This window comes from Typha angustifolia, chromosome 5 (genome assembly GCF_048772165.1).
Source record: "Typha angustifolia cultivar Huaian chromosome 5, ASM4877216v1, whole genome shotgun sequence".
Taxonomy (NCBI): domain Eukaryota; kingdom Viridiplantae; phylum Streptophyta; class Magnoliopsida; order Poales; family Typhaceae; genus Typha; species Typha angustifolia.
This window is the reverse complement of record NC_133243.1, coordinates 4231428-4254661: the sequence shown is the minus strand read 5'-3', so window position 1 is coordinate 4254661 and position 23234 is coordinate 4231428. Positions and strand designations below refer to the sequence as shown.

Here is a 23234-nt window from a genome sequence, read left to right as displayed (position 1 = left end):
GCGATTTGCTTAACCTCTCTTTGCATCTATAACAAAAACATCGATTTGCAACAAAATGCTGCATTCACCCAGGTAAATTTATACATAACAGTTTGCGTAAATTCACTAATCTCCTATCTTGGATTGGATTAACGCAAGGCAATTATTCCTCGCCAGGAGGGCTATAGATGATCAATTAGGCACTTTTTGGTTGTTAATTTGGAAGGAAAGAAATCTAAAGATTAGACGTGCACTCCCTCCAGCTTATGATCGATCTCCTGCTCTGAGATCTGGTGCCAATAGAGCTTTGCACTTTCCCCCTTGCCCTCCCTTGTTGACTTTGAGTCCTCCCTCTTTTCTCTATACGTACTAAGGGCTTTTGCCCGGATTTCTTCCCCTTCTGTTAATAAATCTAATTGGGCTAAGCCACTTATTCTCAATAATAATAAAAAGAAAATAATCTACAGCATTGTTAAAACCCATGGGTTTCACTCTCATTCATTAAATAAATCCGTAAAGAGAGGAATTCATATGCAAATGCTAGAAGATAATCAGATATAAAGATAGTGGCTAACTTCGAGAGACCCAATTTTTGTTTCTTTTCCTGCTAATAAATTATGATCGAACAGGATTTTTTTTGAAAGAGAGTACGGAGGTAAAATGAGCCCTACTAAATACATGTGGCAAATAAGAAACATGGCGATATTTCTCTGTAAGTATTTGCTCAAATAAGAGTCAAATGTTGTAGAAACAAAGATATGCATCTCAATAAATTGAAATTACATTAGCCAGTTTCATAAAAAGTTCAAAACCACAATCTCGAAATAACTAGAGAGAGGAATTACATTTCTAGATGCAAAGCTACAAATTATATTATACAAGAAGCATATCTCGTAGAGGCGGCATAAAAGAATATTGAAACAGAAATTTCTTTTAAAAGTAAAAGGATATCTGTTTGAAACCACACCGAACTATTAAGCATAATAATTTAAGCTGGATTTCTTCTTCGCTTGGACTTGTATGATCCCTTCATTGAAATCCTCATGTGTCACCTGCATGGGCACAAAATAGAAGTTGCAGATGTTTTTAAGTTCTTGACAACTAACAGACAAAGTTCTAAACATAAGGTTTCTACTATTGCTTGGATGTGAGACAAGAAATACAACTGACAAGCTGGGTGAGCAACTGAGATACTTCTATATTCTTCAACTAGTTTTTCTCCACAACAACAACAATGAAGAACACTTGTGCAAGCAAACAATGTCTTGAAAGGAGTTAATATATGCCAGTACTACAATGAACATTCTGAGATTACAAGAGAGATGAAAGAGCAGATTACTATGACAAAATCTGACAAGCAGCAAAGACAGGTGGGGCCATGTATTGCCTACAGGATGTCATGGGCCTCACTAAAATCATGTACATTATTTTAGGCTGACCAACTGAAGTACTTTCCACATCCTTCATCTTGTTTTTCTCAACAGAAAATAATAATAATAATAATAATAATAATAAAATAAAAAACAGGCATGCTTCAGCTTGTGCAAGCAAATGTTTTGAAAGAAGTTAATGAAGTAAATATATGTTGGCACTATCAGACAAACATTCTGATGTATCACAAGAGAAATGAAAGAGCAGGGTACTATGGCAAAGTCTTGGAAGCAGCAAAGATAGCATAGTCATGTATTGCCTACGAGAGGTAATGAGTCTCACTAAAATCGTGTACCTTAATTAGCACAGAACATAATTTCCTTCAAAATGTGATAAAAGAGTTACTGTAAGTGGCCACCACATCTCATGGAGACAATACACCTTGTTCTTTATTTGAATAGGAAGTCTCTCCATCAGTTTTTTCTATTTAGCAATTTAAAGGAATCAAACTCCACCCACCTATAGATTTGGCATTTTCTACTACAGGATTCCTAAAGATATGATTTGCTTTGATGGGTTCCCCATTAGGATTAGTTACCTTAACTTCATTGTGCACTTCACAATTACTTCTCCACTATTTTGAAAATCAAAAGGTCTAGGCAAGAATAGAGGCTTAGAGAAGAGAAGTTAGATTATATGATTATCATTAATTTGCTAGTATATGTAGAGCTAATTGGCTCTGTATGAAAGAATTAGTGATATGCAATTATAATATTGATTTGCAGTTTAAGTTGGTGGCCCACAAAGATCCACCTATGGTAGGAAAAGTTGACAATGAAGTCTATACGTTGGATAAGACAGCCTGGGATTCAGTGTGGGCCACCCTGTCTAGGCTGGTCTGAGTGAGCAATCGGATGAGTGTCACCACATCAATCACATGCATCTAACCACCCCAATTGCATCCGAAAACAAATACAGGGGGTTATAAGATTAGAGCGCATATAATCAGGACCATTAGACGCATACGGTCGATGAGTTGGTTTGCATCCTGCATCTTACGACGTGCTCGTACCGACCTGCAAGGGATCGGCTTGCACCAAGTCCCAATCTAAGACCCCTAACATTTTATGATGAAGATCTACATAAATATAAATGAAAATTTTAATATTGGGTTATCAAAGGACGAGAAGAAAGAATGTTAATATTTCTCAAATGAGAAAAAGACCTAGTGAACTCAAAGCAGTCATAAGAGAAGTGTTAAAGACAATAAGAAAGACAGCAAAATAATCAAAGTTTAACATGAAAGTAGAATTACTATGTAAATGAGGAAAAGAGATTCTAACCTCAGTTGCATCTCGCCGCAATGCGAGCATACCAGCTTCTACACAAACAGCTTTCAACTGAGCACCATTAAAATCATCTGTTGAACGAGCCAACTCTTCAAAGTTGACATCAGGGTGCACAGTCATTTTCCTTGAGTGTATCTGAATAATAAAAGAAATCAAAAAGGTTTTCAATTATTTCTGAAACATTCAATCAGATAGTTCTTGGTTATTAGGAAAAAAAGTGCTAAATTACTCCATGTGATTTCAATTATGTAAACTTAGTCCCCATTGTTCCACATATATAGAATAGATCCCTGTGTCTTGTAGCTTTATAGATTTGATTGGTTTCATATCTTTAAAAAAGAGAACCCTATAGTTTAGTACTATTATATAATAAAAGAAAGTACTTGTGATATGTGACCTTTTCAAAATTCCCTCTGACATTAGGTCAGGGCATATTAGGAAGTGGAAGAAAGTGACTTTATAAGTGAGCTTCTAGAGATGTCACTTTCTAGGAAATAGTTGTGACTTCCTAGTGTTTGCAAACTTTTAAGTGTTTGATGAGATTGGTAGCTATGGTAAATTGGTAATTATGTTCAGATGCAACACATATGAGGTGGTTAAGTGTCATTCTCTTAAGGATAGAGCTGATTGAGTCAAAATTTGACAACTTGGGTGGTTTCAAGGAGACCATTTTCCAATCTACTCTCCATTGAAACAGTAGAAAGTGGAGCACTTCCAAATATTGTCACTTTCTTCCTTTACTTCAAACACAACCTTATAGAGGGACTAGGGAGTAATCTTTATGGTAGAGTAAAACATAGAGACTAAATTGCTGCAGAAAATAGGAACACTTATATAAAAATAATACCATAAGGCAATTTATAAAAGTTGCAAACCACAGAGATCTCTTCTATAACAATGAAACCTATAGGACCAATTAAAAACATATGAACAAGATTGATTTAGTTTTTCGTTCTTTTTTCCCTACTCAAAAGATCTAGATGTGAACAATGAAAAGAACATAATGAAGAAAAGTGAATTAGGGATGTTATTAGGAGTTTTAGGACCACCTGCAAGATTCGGGCTCTTGCTTCTTCAGTTGGATGAGGGAACTCAATCTTTCGATCCAAACGACCAGATCGCATTAGAGCTGGATCAAGTATGTCAGCTCGGTTGGTTGCAGCTATGACCTGTTAATCATCCAAAGTCATGTAAAGAAATAAACAACTAAACTGACAAGAGACTAAAATCTAACCAGATTGTTGCTTAAAGAGAAGCATTTACTTCACTACAAGGATTTGAAAAAACATAATTTTTAAGCAAATAAATGACAGCTTTTGAAGGTGTATTACAAGTGACAATAACGTCTACCACCATCGACTGGTGGTGCTCCTTAAGTCATGAAAATAACATATATATACTACGAGTTATTGACCAAAATACTGCTACAGTGTAATTTATTTCCTAAAGCACATTACTTTAAACTATTTCCCACTACTACAACAGAGAAATCGTTGTCTCAAGTTACGATTTTTAGTGGATTAATTAATTTTCCAATACTTGTCTTAGGCAACAAATTTTTTTCACCATTGTTTCTAAATAGAACGTTTTCACAGAAAATGTTTTATAAACTATTATATAAACAATTTGAAATTGAAATTTGGAGCTATGATTTTTTTTTTGCGATTTCGAGGACAGTTGGCTGCGGGGAATGACTATGTAAGTCTAATTTATAAATCTTTTCCAATTCACGACGATATATTTTATGACTAAAATGAATAGCCCAATACAAAATTACAATAATCTAAACTTTATCTTTATATTTTAGCCTATATCTTTCTCATCCAAGGTTCAATTAAACTTTGGTCATAATCATTATGTTCATTTCTCTTTAATCTTCGCGACGATATATTATATGTCCAAAATGGACTTGTCGTTACAAAGTTATGCTCTTCCAGAGAATAATTTGATAAGTAAATTATTTTATCAAGTTAAAACACATTGATTTCTGAATAAATCGCTTTCCAGAAGAGTGATTTACAAATCACCTTCCAAAGAAGTGATGTATTAATCACTCTTACTAACAATTTTTGAGTGTATTGAAAAACTAATTAATTTACTAAGAATCATCCTCTAAGATAGCGATTTCCCTGTTGTAGTAGTTTGGGAAATAGTTTGAACAGTATTGTACTTTAGAAATACTTTTTACTGTAGTAGCACTTTGGTCGAAAACTCTATACTAAAGTTAACATTGCTTTTATCTTGTTTTCCATATAACCCACCTTGGCAAGATCCTCGTGCACTAGATAGGCTTCCGTGATGGGTTTTTGAATTTCTCAATCAGACCAAAAGGTAATTAAGGTATATTGTTGTACCATGTAGCAATGCTCTTCATCTCTCTATGTATTGAGACAGTGAAATTAAACCAATTAACATCAATGTTCCCAGCTAGTCATTCTGCTCCAAATATAATCACACTGAATTCATAGTCTCACACACCATAACAAAGTATGTCAAATGTAGAGAAAGGAGAACTATTTGACATTATTCCCGGAAGAAGGAAATAAATAATGAGGAATATTATCAGTTTAAATAACAAGAAAGCCTCTTCCACTGCAAAGATTGGTGCAGACAAAACTTCATACCACAATTAATTACAAACTTGAAAATGGAGATAACATGTGAAAGAACTAATAGAAAGAGCTCATTCATAGGTTGGCATTATTTACATCAATTAAAAAACAAAACCTCAATAGGTAGTAGTAAACTCTAAAGTGTACCACCATAATTCTGACAGTACAAGCCTTCTACAACTAGGACCATTTTGTGTATGTTTTCTTTTCTTTTATGTCAATTCTGTAGTTATAGCTTTTGGACCTTCTCTAGCAACAATCCTAATAGTTCGGTATAACACTAAAATGATATTGGATTGTTACCCATACGGTTGTACAATCCCTCAATTTGCTTCCCACCACCTTTACATGTAGAGCCAGGTATATTTCCAAACAACAAAGACAACATTGCATTTTCCAATTCTTAAAGATAGCAATTTGTAACATACTTGCATGTATGTTGAACTTAAATCAGTTGCATACATCTAGTTTCACTGTTAAGTCAGTCATTTCCCTCTGTTGGTTGGGATATTAAATGTGTATGATATATGCCCACTAAGATCAGATCCACAGGTCAGACAGTCTGTCTCAAATGTTTCAACAGTCTAAAGTCATCAATCTGGAGTAACAACGTGTTCATTGACAACATAACAATTTCCATTCAGAAGATACTTTTAAAGCAATACAGGTCAAACTATATATGATACTTATATATAATTATATATATGCATCATACATATGCATATAGACATATAGACAAATAGACAAATATGACATCATACAGGAGAAAAGTTCGATAAAAGGGGACCTTACTATGCCCCTTTTTTCTCTTATTCCTCTAATGGTATAATCTTTATGTTTCTAAGATAGGCTAGGTCCAATAATCTAGTAAGAGTTCTGTAGTTCAAGAGACTGAATTAAATAAAACAGAATCTTTCTCTGACATTCTTTCTTTTCAAATCCTAAACATCAGTATTTCTTTTCAATCTAAATATATATAGGTCTGAACTCACTTCAAATGTCAATGAGACTTTACCAGCCCTATCGACATAGTAATACCACCAGTTTAGCTTGTTCTCATAACTATAAACACCAGTGTAATAAGTTCATTTAAAGATATGTATAACTGATGCAAGTGCAAAAGAAAGTGAGATATAGAGAAAGGGAAACTTCTCTCAATGAAGAATGTAGAAGATATAGGCCAAGTTAAATTGACTACCAAAAGGTTCCTAAATGAAGAATGTAGAAGATATAGGTCAAGCTGAAGAGTTGTGAACCAAGGTTCCATTTCATTGGATTCAACAAATTTTTTATCCCTCATTCCAATGTTTTCAAACTTGAAAACTATTTCGGATTTGACTTCCATTGTGCCTGATCCATGAAATAACTCCAGAAGTTTCATCTGTCCACATTCTTATGAATGAAATCAACTGTAAGTTCATTTTCAGCCTATTGGACATATATAGCTATAATAAAAGCTATATACCGCACTATAAAAAACCACGAATACCACAAAGAACACACTTATCATCATATTTTCCGAAAGCAAACGCATAGGCATTGGTGATTGGGAAACTGCCCTGCATATGCATTATGCAGTTATAGTACATATGGGCAGCATACGTGGAAAATATATGCATATGCACCACTTGAATTCCAACCTTTTGGTAATTCAGAAAAGGAAAGATATGTTAAGAGCTTGGATCAGTGCCCCAACTATGTTTTGCTTCTCAACTGTGCTCCCCTCTGGCCTTTCCCTCTTAAGTCATATGAACTACCAGTATCAAAAACTAGTGTTATGTCCATGTCCTGCAATCCTACCTATTACTGCTGAATTTTTTGAATCAAGCATGATCACCTAATATAGTAGCGTGGATAATAAGTACCATCTAAATTATAATAAAGTGTTTTTTTGCATGTATACCCTTAAAAAATCCCTTATTTGCTTATATACCCCACTAAAGTTGATATTTGTATGTATAGCCTCAAAACACAAGTTTTTGAATGTATACCCTTTAAAACCTTATTTTTTGCATTTATATCTTTCATAGTTAACTAACAGTTAAAATTTGAACAATTTAGATATAAAAAGGACAAAAATGTTTTATTCTAGCTTTCACACATTTCTCTTAGTTAATGGTTTTTTTTTGTTTTTTCCATTAAATTATTGAGGCTTTAAGCCTTTAATTTTATATTTCTTGATAAGTAACCAGGAGTGTATCTGTGCAAAAAATAATAATTAAGTTTCAAGGGCTATACATGCAAATATCAACTTTAGAGGGGTATACAAGCAAATAAGGGATATTTTAAGGGTACACATGCAAAACCCTACAATAAAACCAAATTAAAACTATAGTGATAATTTAAAAAAAAAACAAGATACACCAACCTTTATGCGGTCATCATTGCTAAAACCATCAAGCTGATTAAGCAATTCCAACATTGTCCGCTGCACTTCCCTGTCTCCACTTACTTCACTGTAATAGAATAAATAAATGAAGGCATTACACACAATAGAGTAAACAGTGCACCAGAATCCACTATGCTACTGGTCCAATTATTGAGAATATGTAAGCTCTCATACCTACGTCATAGTGCTCAGAGTTCAGAAGGGTCACTTATTAATTTGTAGACTGTATATTATTATCACTTGTATCAAGATAATTCAATTCCTTATGTTAAAATCATAATTTTAGGTTTCGACCACAAAACTGGTAACCTAAGCGGTTTCAGGCTGGTCTCAGCTGGTTTTGGTTGATTTCACCATAGCTGCCAAAACCAGCTAAACTGATGGTTTTAAGTCCTATTGTAGGTTATTAAGTTTGGAGTTTGGGTATTTCTCTGCCCAAATTCAATTAAATTTGAACAAAAAAAAAACAAAATACTTGCTCTCTTTCATCTCAAATCAATGAGGAAAGATGGTCGTTAAATTGTATGCCAACTGCACCAACAAGTCATCAAAAAAAAAAAAATCATTTCGGCAATAAATATTGTGCACAATTTTTTGTGTGGCAATTTTACGAATTTCTACATTGATTTTCTTCCCTTTCTGCGTGTCTATAGTGAGATCTTTCCGGAGGCTATTGCTTTATATTTCCCACAGTTGCAGGCAGTAATAGACTACCTAGTGAATGATCCCTCCTAGAATTCCATATTATCTAAGTGATAATTGAATAAGCCAAGTAATGATTTCCTAGTTCCTATTATTTTTCTGTAATTGTCATCAATTTTTCTGGATCTTTTTTTTTCATATTAAAAAGGAGACCAAAATGCAATTAATGCCAAAACTAATGATAGAAGCTCTGAAATTATTCGTTCCCCTCACTGAACAAAACCAAAAGCAAAACCGAAACTTCAAATCTTGGTTAAAATGCTTCAAGAATTAATCATCGGAGCTACTCGAACATCAAATAGGTTGTAAATTGATAAATCTGTGATGCTTATGGAAGACAAACCATGCCTTCTTTCGCATTTCCAAAAGCATCAGAAGAGATGTGGAGAGTCATATTTGTAAGAATAAAGGAGTTTCTTAACTGTCAGTGAGTAGTATAGTCATCAAAGGCACAATACATGCAAAATAGACCCTCAGTAACTAACAAGACTTTGTTAATCATGTCTCTTGCGTCACTGACATATCTAAGTTGTTCTAATTGCGAATTCCCTGCAAATTAAAACATATCTTTTCATTTGTTTTCTACTTCAAAGAGGATGAACATGCCTCAAGAGATAAACAAAAATAAAAAGAAGCAAGCATGTTTTAGGAATTACAGAGGGGTCAATCAGATAAGGAGAAAAATATTAGACTAATGAATGCTGGCAGATGCTATCATAACCTGCAGAACAACATAAAATGTCCAACAAATGAACCAGAGAGCTGCGGTTTAAAGATAAACTTCATTTGTAAAATACTGGCAGCAGTATTAATTCTTCAATGTCAAAAGAGTTTAGAGATCTAAGTATTGGAGAAGCAGCACATCAGTAGTCACATGTAATCATAGAAGTATTTCAAAACAATATTGATGAAAATAGTTACCACATATATATCTACATTTTCATAAAAATCATTTGCTCAAAAGCCAAGACATGCCTATGTTGTCGGATGCATAAAAATTTCAACCATACTAGTAAATAAAAAGAATGAACATTTTAAGTTTATATATTTTAAGCAATATAAAGATTGAACTCTCACAAGACATACCTATCGAATCGCTTAGTTCCTATTGCATCAATCTCGTCAATGAAAATTATACAGGGAGACTTTTCTTTTGCAAGCAGAAAAGCATCACGAACAAGTTTTGCTCCATCACCAATAAACATCTGGACCAGAACATGAATGTATTAGCCTTTTTTTTCTGATCATGGTTAAGAAAACCAAGAATAACCACTTTCTGTTCAATATTACAGTGGATAAATGACTTCTTTATTTTAGACCTTCTCTTCTTTTTGAAAACAGAACAGGTGAAGCAATTGTAGAATCAACAGTTGGTATTTATAATTTTATATAGTGAGTCATGACAGGACAAAACAAATCTGCATGATATGGTACAGTTTTGCAGCAGTCAGCTTATGAGCCAATGCCTTTTGATCTTATTTAGCACATTACTTAGTTTTAACTTGGAGACTATAATAAATCATCTCGTATATCTCTTTGCCATGCAATAGATTAGATATTGCATTGTTATTCCTCTGCACAGACCATTCCAGCTGAAGGCATGATCAAATTAGATATTGCATCGTTGTTCCTCTGGACAAACCTTTCCAGCTTAAGGTATGATCGAAGAAGACTAACTTTTAGTAGATCAAGGGTGGCAGATTATTCGTTGAAAAGATAATCCGGTAAGATGATCATCTTCTTCATCATAGCTTCTCTTGGTAACCCCAGTAGAGTGGTGGAACATGGCATTTAGACTGAAAGATCGTGAGACTAGAGTGATGGTGGCACTTAATTCAAAACTGATATCTTACAGATCATATGAGATTCCTCAATTGAATCATATCACTATCATCCAAGTATTATAGCAGCCTTATCAAGTAGGAAGGACTCACTTGAGGAGGCTACATCGAGGTTGACAAATTTATGAATGTTGAGAAACATTAGACCTGACTTCTGGCCAAAAGATAAAAAAGAAATAGAGGCTTTATCAGCAAAAACCTATAAAGCTACTCACTGAATAAGTTAGCTATCTTATTGCCATCATTTAGGCTCACACAACCTAGAGTCTCACCAATACAAGTTACTCATGGGATTAGGACACTTTGCAAATCGGTGTCCTAATATGAAAATCAAGAGTAAGACAATCAAAGCTACATGGGATGATTCGAATGATTCAAAATCCGAGTCAAATAAGGATAAGTACATTCCTTATACTTTCTTTCCATTGACATATCTTGTGAGCATGGATGGCTGTGCCGACTAGCACTTACCATGCCGGTGGCGTAGCGGCATATGGCACGAGAAGTGCTGCACGACACCCCTCTTAGCAGCTTTGCCGCTTGCTCGCTTGCCGCATTCGTCGCTCTCAGCAGCTCACTCACTTGCCACGCTCGTCGCTTAGCGAGGGCGGCGAGCGGGCGAGCGCAAGGTCAACGGCGAGTAGGTGAGCACAACGTTAGTGACGATGACGAGCCCATTCTCTCTTCTCTCTCTCTCTCTCTCTCTCTCTCTCTCTCTCTCTCTCTCTCTCTCTCTCTCTCTCTCTCTTGTGGCATGGCTAGCAAGTGCTATTCCGGTCGGTGATTGGCACGATCCATGTCTGTGGCATGACCATTGTTGCTTGTGTGAATGTCTCAGATAATCATACGGATGATGGGGACGTCAACACTAATATTTAGATGACCTACAATACGTTTTTCCGTGAATCATACAAATTGAGAAATCCAAAATGAAGATGACGAAAAAACTTAAAGTGGCCAATGATGAATGGATGTATCTCACAAACCAAATTGAGGATCTCACAAAAGAGCTTAAGAAGACCAAAGAAGAGAAAAGCTAAAAAAGATTGTGCACAAAGACTAAAAAAAAAATCTCTTTCTCATTTTCTTAAATATGAAATTCTTCTCTTTTGGACAAAATTTGGTTTTGAAAAAGAATGTGCATGAACAAGCTAGTGAAAAAGAGAGCCTGCTTGAAAAGGTCAAAAGCCTTGAATCTGAAATTTCTAACTCTAACTCTATACTCCAAAAATTCCAGAATGGCTTAGTCAAATTAAATCAACTCCTTGGAGAACAAAGAAAGAACAATATAAAGGAAAGACATTGGCTATGTCGGAAGCAACACCTTAGATGTACCATCAACTTCAAAATGGAAGGTAATGTATACTCCTTCCTGATGTTTGTAAGCCTCATGTATGATCATAATGTGCATGCTATGAGTAGGAATGATCAAATTAGAAAATCTTCGATTCTTACATGTCATAGATGTGGTATTAGAGGTCACACTAGAGCTAGGTGTTTATTCCCTTGTACGCTTGTCACTCACACTTAGGATTTGATTGTGACTATATGCATGTTAAGTATGATTCTATGTTAGGAAGTAAAACAAGGGGTAAAAAAGAAAATTGCCAAAAAGCAAGAGTCAATTATGAGCCGAGCCAGCGAAATTAAAAAAGGCAAGTACAGTGGGTCAATTTCAAATATACATGCTGTTTGGATTAGAAAAAGCAGTGTCAGTGCACTCCATTGGGTTGATCCTTGTGAGTGATCAACGAAAGATAAGTGATCCTTTCATGAAAATTACTTAAACCCTAGTTTTTTGTTTTCGAACGAATTTCAGTGTTTCTATATTTTGGCCTTTGTTTAGATTTTTGTGGATTTCATTTGGCTTGATTTGATTCTTTGTGTTTTAAAAGATTTGTATTGCTATATAATATGGTCGAGATTTTATATTAGTTTCCTTTTTGATGCATTTCCTCTTTATTTCCCATTTTCAGAAAAAATATAAAAATGTCTGAAAAAATTGAAAATACCAAATAGACTTTGAGACAGAAAGGCGTCTTGATTGTCTATATGTTTGATCTTTATATCTTGGTCTAAATATTTCATATATTATTCTTCTAGATAGCAATTGTCATATTTGATTATTATATGTTGGTTTGAGAGTACATGATTTAGAAATGCGTAGATATTAAATTAGAATTCGACCAAGTATCCTCAATGTCTAGTACATTTGCATGATATCCATATTTGATCATACTACATTGACATCATTAGCCTCAATGCAATTGCATATTAAAACAAATTATATTGCATTGAATACCTTAAAAGATAAGAGTGAAAGCCACCTTGATATGAGCATTCCAAAAAACCTTGACTTATTAAGATTTTACAAAGTGGTGAAATTATAGAAAAAAAAATCCTTCGGAGGAAATTGAAAACAAAAAAGAGAAAAAGAAATTTTTGCATGAAAGCATTTTGAAAAAAATACAAAAAAAAATGACTACTTAAGATAAGTTTGAAAGTCGTCATTGCAAGTTATTACTATTCATGCATTGTTATAGGCCTATTTGACTTCTAAATTGTTAAAAGTCGTCATTGCAAGTCATTATTATTCAGGCATATTGTTATAGGTCGATTTGACTTCTAAATTGATCATTTAACATATGTGTACATATTAGTGCATGGTTAGATTTTTATTGAATTTTGGAACTTAAAATCATGCATAATAGGAAAGTGCTAGATTTCCATACATTTTGACCAATTTGACATTTCTAATCAGAGTCTAATATGTTTCTATTTAGATTAGAGTATTTTTGATTGAATTTGAAACGTATCAAATCAACATAAATTGGGAAATTTCAAATCACGTATCAGGTTCTACTTGACATTTTTTATGTGATTTCTGTGCTTTCTGCAGATTTTTGGTCTTGGATATATATGAGAAACAATGCTGAGGGCTTTCAAAAAATTGGTTTTTCGAAATTTCTGGATTTTTGGCCAAAATTGAAGATTTCTGGAAAATTTTGGACTGCATTTGGCATCCGACGGGCCCTAGACCATGCGGATGGCGTTTTGAAAGGACTGTGGACACCCTCGTGTCATCCGGACAGCACTCTCGTGCATATAGACGCCGTTATCACTCTGAGAATAAAACCATGCAGGTTCTTTGGTTTTTCTCTGAAAACTCTTCCCACCTAGCTTGTCCTCATGTCGGAACATTGTGCATTTGGCTTGGTTTCATTCTCTCTTGCAATCTAAGGTATTTTTTTCCGCGTTATTCACATTTTTCCTTTGATTTCATTTGGGATTTTTCTGGAAAGTTTTATAAAATCTTGGGGTTTTCATGGTGTTTTTTCAATCTACAGTTTTGTTAACCCCAAAGGCAAGAACAAGGTCAGTTCCCCCAATCTATTTTTCTCACAAGTGACCCAAAAGTCCATTACAACACATTGTTCAAGCATCATCTTGTTTTTATGGATAGAAAGGTGATAAATAGAGAGTTTGCTGATGAGGATATTCCTCACATCTTCACCGCTCATGGGCGGAACAGACTATTGACTCCACAAGGTCCAACATGTTGATTTGTTCCGAGAATTCTACGCTAATGTATCTTATACTTCAAACTCGGTTAACACTTATGTCAGAAGGGTGAAGTTAATAGTAACCACGAACACTCACCTCCATTTTCCACTTTCCACAGGTAGAGCATCCTAGCTATCCCTACCTGCATGGACCGAAACCAAAAATTGATGCAATACAAAGGGTTGTGTGTCAGGATCCAATTGAGATGGTTCCTTGGCAAATGATGGTTCGATAAGGCAATCTGAAGCCCTACTATAGATTGTTAAGCTTAATTAGTTTCTACATCCAGCTTCTGAGGAAAAGAATGAGAGATCTAAATTTTGATCGAATTTATTTCATTATGCTAAAGCTAGCGGCATTCCGATTGATCTAGGGGAGTTGATACAGTGATATATGATGAATATCATTAATTCAGTGTCTACTGTTGAGAGCTTACCACCGTGGAGCTTTCATCTGTCAATTGTGCATTACAAAGGGCATTGTCGTGGATTGATCTGAAGATGTAGACACCAAAAGCCAATTGACAGTAGCACTATTTGGAGAGTGTAACTCGGATTCGATGAGTTCAAACTCACATTAAGGAGATCAAGTCTAAGGGGGAGGATGAGAAAACACCTGAATCTGGATCTGCTTTATCGAGCGTCTTCACAACTCGTTTTGATCGACTTGACTTGTCAATTCAATGTCTGGATGAGCGGATGGACAGTATGATAGCTCGATATGATAGTCGATTTGATAGTTTGGATGGAAGTATGGACTATTTGACTAGTAGCTTCTAGGACTTTCTCTCCTACTTTTGTCAGTACTACCCATCTCTGTCCTAAGTTTACTTTCCATGTCTACATCCTCCTTGCCAATTTGAAACAAGAAGGGGCGAGTGAATCTTATTTCTATCTCTGGCTAGAATTTGTAGTTTACATATTCTTCATAAGTTGACATTTACTTGGCATTTTTTTGATAATAAATATTTATTCATGACTTGACATTTAATTTAGCATGTACTTGATATATTTGACTTATTTGTGTTAGTTACATTGCCTTGCCATGATGTATGGGGTGTTTGATTTGTTTGCCATGTTTTATATGACCTATATGTGCTAGGATTTTATTACATAGTTTTGACTTAGCCATGAAATTGATTTTGGACATATTGATTTGCTAAAATTCAATTAAGAAAATCGATTTGCAAATTTTCTTTTTTTCTAGTGTGTTTTATCTTCATAGGAATTATTTGCAAAAATCTGAAGTTCATGTATCTTGACCCTATGAAATTTTGTAAACTCTAAAGGATTGTTTAGGAATTGCATTTTATCACGAAGTTGCCAAAAGGAATATTGTCAATGTGATATTTTGGTAAAGTAAATCCGTGAGCAAATTTACATATAATTGAGTTGTAAATCATGTGTATGATCAAGTCACAGCTTTTGGAAGATCAAATCATGCAAAGAAATCGAGATGGAATGAGAAAAAATTAGAATTCAACATGCATATTTCGAGACTGCATCCGGACGGGATAAATGGCTTCCGAACCGATAGACACTTAACTTAAGAAAACTTAAGTAGCGTTTAAACGGGATTAATGGGGTCCTAGCAACGTGTGCAGGAAAACAAAAGCAAGTTCAAATTTTGAATCGAATTTAAAGTTTCATTTGAAGGTTTGTCCTAGCACAAATCGTAGATGTTTCTCATATCTATTTAAGAGACTTAAAGCTAGAGGGTGAGGCATCCATCCAAATGAAAACTTGAAGCAATTAGAGTTACAATCTAGAGAGTTATCATGTTCCCTTATGGATTATATGTTTCATATTTGAGTGAGGAGAACTACTTCACATGTCCGAAAACTGGTAATACAACTGAGGATGATCCTAGAGTATCGGAGGTGTTGGAACATTCATCCACCATATTCTAAACTGCACGGATTGAAGAGTCAACCTGTTGCTTAGTGGCGCAATAAATTGGAGGCTTTCTACTCACAAAGTAGTTAATTGAGAAAGATCTTTCAACATAGATCTAGCATTTTGATGTTAGATCTATGAAAAATACTCTTTCAAATATAAGAACCAAAGAAAAATTTTGATTTCCTCAAATCATATCAAAAGATAATTTTTTTTTCATTCTCTTAAGGTTTTTTTACTCTTTAAAAACTAATTTGGGATGCACAAATGAATCTACAAAGTTGCTAAGGATCTTTTTACATATTTAGCATTTTGGTGTTAGATATATGAAAAGTACTCTTCAAAATGTAGGAATAAAAGAAAAAATTTAATATCCACAACATGCATATTGCTATGGCGTGCATGTGTTGGTTATTCTCGTGTAAGTTCAATATGCATATCACGTGCATGTGTTGGTTATTCTCGTGTAAGTTCAATATGCATATCACGTCATGTGAGAATTGCATACTTCATATTTGTATGAAAAGTATGTACAACATAACCACGAGCATTACTATTAATGAATGAGTTTTGAGGATTGTCGACAATATTTGATGCAAGATTCCTGTGCCGATAAATAAAATCTTCAATCCTTCTAGTCATTCTACATTTAAATAGGTTTTGGTATTAATTATCGAGCTATTATCAATTAAGGAATATATTCAATCATATTATGCGTTAAATAATGTTTCAATTTGACTATTGCAATATCTTTAATAAAATAGATTGTTTAAATTTTTTTTAAGGATAAAAGACTCTAATATAGACTTTAATACGTATCTTCAAACTAAAACATATCTAAATATCCTAAAAAAAATATTAGATTTGTGGCAAAGGCGTGTCGATACGTGCAACCGATACATAGGGCATACCAATCGAAGATCAGATTGGAAATGCAGGGTATACCAGTTGGAGATTGGTTCGGCGACGCAGGGCAAACCGACAGAAAATAGACATGGCATGTGCCTTTGGAATGACAATCCTTGATTGGAATGCATAGGTAGTGTGATCTCTAATAATTGTTTGATACAAATCTAGTATGAATGCAATATTTTGAAGAACAATCGACCCAAACAAGTAACTAAAAATAAAATATAGTACGCAATAACTAACAATAAGTTAATCGATTAAAAGGATCACTACTAGATGGAAGAAGAGAAAACCACTTAAATAATGCAATAACTTCTTCACTCTCAAATAGGTATGTTGATAGTAGAAATGCCTAAAATATGGTGTAAGGAAAGACTTTAGAGTTTAAATTTACTAACAAATGGAATAGTAGTATTTTTACTTTGAAACCAAGTCATCCTCTTCACGTCTAAGCACCCAAAGATTCTCTTTCACTAGTGGAATCTTCTGGACAGCAACAGCAACCAATGAAAAGTAGAGATTGAAGGAGAAAGGTTTAGAGCGAAAATAGAAGAGATTAGAGAAGAATCTTAAGATGAAAGAGGAGAAAGAGGGGGTGAGAGAGAGAGAGAGAGAGGAAAAAGATCACAGGGAGAAAATGAGAGATTTCAAATAAATCTTATTCAATCATCCCTTGTTTCTCATCCAATAACCCTTAAATCGGTTAACAACTTTCATTCTATTTGAGTCTAATAAGAACTTATTTCCTAATAGGACTCTAGTTGATCATTTTACCTAAATTGACTAACCCAATTTAGGTAATAAATCAATATGGACATCCCCCACATATAAGCTTACCATAACTATCAATTGAGATCCTAATAGGATCCTAATTGATTAGATCTTACTTAAATTGACCAACCCAATTTAGATAATAACTCAATACGGACATCCCCATATATAGGTTTACCGTATCTATCAATTGACTAATTTAATTGATCATTTGAATTAAAAATCAACTCAACAAATTAAATGTGAAAATAAGTTGAGCCTAGTTAGCTCAATTAAACTAAAATTGGACTCAAGCAACTTTATTTTAGTCAAATTGAAGATGATGCCCACATCATTGTTCAAATAAGATCGAATATTAAGCTCTGTGGCCTATTCTTTATGATTGAATAATGAAGTTGTCCAAAGAAGATTCAACAATAAACTAGGTGACCACTATATGAATAATAGAGACCAGCATTAACAGATGCCAAATTCATTCAATAAAAATATGCCAAGAGTTTTCTGTAAGTATAAATTTTATATTAGAGGCAATACTAAATTAGCTTATAAGAAATTTTAAAGTGAAACAAGTACCTGAACAAGTTGTGGACCTGCTAGCTTTAGAAATGTTGCATTTGTCTGTGCAGCACAAGCACGAGCCATTAATGTCTTACCAGTTCCAGGTGGTCCATACAAAAGCACTCCTTTAGGTGGACGAATTCCTAATTTCTGAAATCGATCCTTATGCGTCATCGGCAGAACAATTGCCTCAACAAGTTCTTGGATCTATGTAGACAATAACAGGCAAATTAGTAAATGAAACAGAAATTCTGAAGAATTTAGGTGAATAGATCACAAACGACAACCTTAGAATCAGTTTAAACAGTTTGAGCTATCTAACTTCTACATTGCATATACAAGTTAAAGTTTTCCAGAAGATCTCAAAAGCCTGATATACCTGCTTCTCAAGGCCGCCAATGTCATTGTAATCTTCTGTTGGTTTTTCATCAACCTCCATCGCCTTTACTCGTGAATCATATTCTGAAGGAAGGGTGTCCAATATCAAGAAGCTGTCTTTATTTACTCCCACTAGATCTCCAGGCTTCAACTTGTCAGGGTCAACTAAACCAATGACAGGAAGGAATATGGTCTGCCACAAACAGAAGACATAAGTGGAAGTCACATGACCTCACTTTATGACCAAAAAGATCTGCACTAAATGATTCTCGTAGTTCTCAAGATAATATCATAAGAGATCACCAAAAAGTATCACTGGTATTACAAAAAACTCATCGTTAACTTGATTGCAACAACATCAAGCAAATAGCAGCATGCAATTTGTTTTAAATATGACTAGGAAAGTTACAGCAAGTATAAATCGTTGGAAAGAAAAATAAACTAGCAATAAAGTTTTGCTATCAGAATTATATTTTATGACTATGCTACTCAAAATTAGATATAGTATTTCATAGTCAAGTATATGCCAATCAGAAGCATCTCAGTTAACAAGCAGCTGCAAATGAAATAGGTTTTGCCAGTATCACTAAATTTTTCACTATTTATATCCATGACATAATTAATAGAAACCAGCCTCTTTGGTACTTGGCAATAACTTTTTAAAAAGCAGATATTTATAGGATGAACTGCTCACTTGTCGGGTTGAAGTCTTCAACACGACGCACTTTCCCTTTCTTTGTGAGTCTAGATCAACATTGGCCCCGTCTTCTTCAGCCTCATCTTCTGGATTCATCTCCAAGATCTAAAGCAAATAAGAATATGCATAGATCAATAGAGTGATAATGTGATCCAATTAATGCAAGGAAAAATAAACTAGAAAGACATTTGGACAATTAAGTACTAAAAATTGAGTAACACCAAGCAAAATAAACTAGAGAACTAGATAATGTAAATTTCGTGTGTACAGATACTTCCATTCTTCAAACAAAGCGTGCATAGTACTAACTCTAACAATTTTGTGTAGCATGCCATTTGAGTAGGAATTCTGCATAGACTTATATCTTTGGTTTTGTTCTAGGTAATAGCTTTGTTGTGTCCAGTTGCCCCAAGCAACCATTTCAGCTTTCTCACACTAGATCTAACAATGCATGATTGTGGTGAAATCTAATATAAGGTTTTGGAAAATGAGTATCATTAATTTACTACGATGTTCTTATTTCCTAACTTTTCTTTTCTGGAGTGTTAATGTTAACTTTCACCTCTCCAATATATTTATTACATAACTTGTTTACATCAGAAAAGACTTGTCCTCTACGTCCACCTAAGCTAGGAGTGTGTAACTGCTGCAATATGAAACATTTAAGCTACGGGATGAGTGCACAAGCAAAATCTTTATAGTAGACTGTTTTGGTGCTTAGGAATTAAATTTAATTATACATTGCGTAAGTCACTGAAGTGTAAAATAATTCTAATTTATAAATTATGCCATTATATGAGTTACATTTTAAGTAGCAGAAAAGTGCATGAGTCAAAAGAAAAACTGAGGGTGGTTCAACCTTTCACATTGTTGTAGGCTTCGTAGAAATACAAATAACTAGATAAGCAAACAAAAAGCATGATTTGAATCTATCATTGTAATATTAGGGAAAAAAGAAAGATGAGATGGAGGGAAGTCGGACTCCCCTTAGGCAGTCACACTCGGACTCCTCCAAGTAATAAAAGGAGATCGAACTTATTTCCCTTTAGGACTCTACTCTCTCACATCTATAAAGAAGGCAAGAGGTAGGGCCAAATCCCAACACAAAATCAAGATAGAAATCAAGAAGAGAGTGAGATTTTTGGGAGAGATCAGAGTGCTATGACGAGTTGGCTAACTCCGACAACGAAGCACTATATAGATTATATACTTTTGAAAAAGCTATGTGTTGTCTTTATACTCAAAATGAGCTTAATATTTGAAAGCTTTGTAAAGCTATATGTTAAAATATGAGCTTGCAAGCCTTTACTTGAGTCATTCGATAATAACCATACATTATACCTGTCAATTAGTGGGTAAACACTAACATATGATTACATAGAATGAAATCTGAAAACTCTGATATCCCAGAATATAAATAATATAGACATTGGTACCCCAAGGGGTTAAAAGGGGCGAACCCTATTATTGGAGCCAATACACTAATACTCTGATTTTTTTACTATGATACATGGATTGATATTTGTGCTTTGACGCTTCACTTTGGAATTGTGGAGGGGTTAAAAGGGGCAAACCCTATTATTGGAGCCGATACACTAATACTCTGATTTTTTACTATGATACATGGATTGATATTTGTGCTTTGACGCTTCACTTTGGCATTGTGGCTTTCTATGATTCTATTGCATATTTCATTTTTTTAAAGAAGTTCTATTCATTAAACTAGGATATGAGCTCATTAAGTTATTTCCCCTATTGCAGATATCTCTTAAGGAATGTGAGGACGTAGCAAGATTCTCGACGTTGTGAGTTGTATCATTTTGTATCCTACCTTATCAAGAGTAGATAGTAGACACATGTCGCTCGTATTTTAATGTCGAAGCCCACAGGTTATTGTATTGCATAGAACATTCGGCTTGGTCCTGTAAATGATATCACAAAGTTTATTTAATATTCAAAAGTTTGCTCAAAAGCACTGCTGCATTAGTTTGACATTTTGGTTACTATGTCTATTTTAAGCTCCCATTAAATATAGTGCAAGTGGTGTTATGTAGGTCTTGCACTCTATCAAGTATAGTCTCAGCATTGTTGCAGTCTGCCATGCTCATGTACTATAATGTTAGTAGTAGAGGGTGTGACAATAGAGAGCTTCTAGAAAGACACTTCTTATAGAACTTTTCGGCCATGAAGATAGGAAGATATCTAGTAAAGTTCCTGAGAGGTGCTTTCTATCAATTTCTCCAAAGGAACTTCTGCTCAATCTTGTTGATCATTAGTCATTTTGGATAAGGAACCAAGATTCAATCCCAAGGTCATTGCTGTACATTATTGCAAAACTAGCATTGCACGAAATCATTGATTTTACTCCCTGATTTGTCTAATTACTTGCCGAGCAAGAACTACTGAGGGTTACGGACTACGAATCAAAGGTACTGTCCCAACTATAGTATCATAAGATATAACGAGCAGTCACTTAATTTTCTCTTCTGTAATTAGACATGTTATAATGTGCACCGACAAGGACGGAGAGGAAAAGAACAACCAATATATCTTAATAAAAGAATTTGCCCGACCCAAACATACTATTTGATGATCTGAGGTCTCGTATTTTACAAACTGCACTAGCAAACAGACTGTTGACTCCAGCAGTACATTTAAATAGCGAAATACTATCCAAAAATATTAACAAATCTTGTGAGCGATTCAGATAATAAAATAAATTAAAAAAGAAATGGAACAGATATTCTCGTGGTAACAATTGTAGATTGTAGTCAAAAGGACAGCTTGAAAGTTCTATCAAGCAGTTAAACTAACAAAGAAACATTACCTTGAATTTTAGTTCTATCAGATTTATCTATCATTAATTGGCTAACAACAAGTGCAGATGCTGTAATAATTTACGGTCAATAACTCAACAGCAGTAGAGATATAATAAAATCCAAGCAAAAATTGACGATTATAAAGAGATAGATGAGAAATCTTACTTCGACAATGTTGCCGACAAGGTAGGGAAGCTGCTTGTTGAGCTTGATCTTCTCTTGATTCTCCTTAATCTTCTCTTTGAAAGATTCCAACTCCAAACTATTTCTCTGAAGCTCATCCTACAACACGGCGACAAGATCCCAGAAATGAATCGATAGATAAAGAAAATCTAATCAAATGAATCGAAGGAGAGAAGATAGTGACCTTAAGAACACGAATCTCGTTGTCGAGGAGGCGAGAGGCGCGCAAGATATCGTCGGTGGACATGGAAGCGAGTTGATCGTCCTCCACATTCGACTCGTCCATTGGAGAAACCCCGGTGGAAGCCATGAAAAGAAGAGGAAAGGAAAGTACTTTCTCTTATTTTCTGTTGAGGGTGGAACGAAGAATTTGCTTGGGGCCGAAGGCACTCGGAGATGCGGACTCAAAATATGGGTGCTAATATCCTATCCGAACCCGCTAACCCGCATTTGCATAAAAAGGGTCCGATCATGGAGAGTTCGTGATCATCGGGCGGGCAGGGCCGGGCATTTCGAGCTAACCGGGCTTAAGTATTTGTTCACGGCTCAACCCACCAATCACTCGGGCTGGGCCGGGTTCAGGCTGGGCTAGAATAGTCTAGCCCATTACCACCTATCGGCCCGTAAGATATCGAGTTAGCCGAGCCGAGCTGGGCCGAGCTTTGCCGATTAAGATTTTCAGCAGCGAGTTCTCATCGCAAAGAGGAAATTTTTCGGCTTGAAGTCGCGGTGGACTACGCCATGCTGGTTGGTGGCAAAGCTGCACAACCTCGACGATGGTCCTCGTGACAGTGGCGGCGGCTCTCTCCTTGTAATGTTTTCTCACCACGATCCGATCAAAGAGCTCACCACCCTCGCAGAGCTCCATGACCAAATACTCTCGTCCTCCGGTCCTCGCATGCCTCTTTCAAGCTCACAATGCTAGGATTCCGAGGCAAATGGCGCATGATGGCAACCTTGCAACGCACATCCTTGACGTCGATGGCAGTGCGCAACTTGCATATCCTCGACGTCTTCGGTGCTATTCTTGAGCACAACTAGCTGCTTCGAGTGGTGGTGGTGGTTCTTTCCTCCTCCAGCGCCAGCTTCGGCGTCGCGTACTTGGCTGTTGGCCAACGGCCAGCGCCCAGCTATTGGGGTGCTGCTTATGGGCACTGGCTAGCGCCCAGCTTAGGCGCTACCGTGCTAGTGCGCTACAGCCCACAACGGCACAGCCA

At 35.3% G+C, this 23234-nt stretch overlaps 1 protein-coding gene across 1 annotated transcript; it reads right to left on the bottom strand.

Annotated features, from left to right (window-relative positions):
• Positions 1–684: 684 nt before the first annotated feature.
• LOC140760602 (26S proteasome regulatory subunit 6A homolog) lies at positions 685–22394 on the bottom strand. The gene is made up of 10 exons (XM_073097626.1): positions 22202–22394; positions 22000–22116; positions 19013–19120; positions 18320–18511; positions 17956–18147; positions 9489–9607; positions 7680–7767; positions 3749–3868; positions 2694–2834; positions 685–1031 (listed from the first exon to the last, which is right to left on the bottom strand). The coding sequence occupies exons 1-10, from the start codon at positions 22325–22327 to the stop codon at positions 954–956; spliced, it is 1281 nt and encodes a 426-aa protein (XP_072953727.1). The 5' UTR covers positions 22328–22394; the 3' UTR covers positions 685–953.
• Between the last annotated feature and the right edge of the window lie 840 nt (positions 22395–23234).

Excerpts from the sequence above, each read along its gene's own strand:
- LOC140760602 (XM_073097626.1), bottom strand. The coding sequence starts at position 22,327 with ATGGCTTCCACCGGGGTTTCTCCAATGGACGAGTCGAATGTGGAGGAC. Across the intron at positions 18,512-19,012 it reads TGAAGACTTCAACCCGACAA|ACCATATTCCTTCCTGTCAT; the intron begins GTGAGCAGTTCA and ends TGTTTGTGGCAG. Across the intron at positions 3,869-7,679 it reads GCAATGATGACCGCATAAAG|GTCATAGCTGCAACCAACCG; the intron begins GTTGGTGTATCT and ends GATGATTAACAG.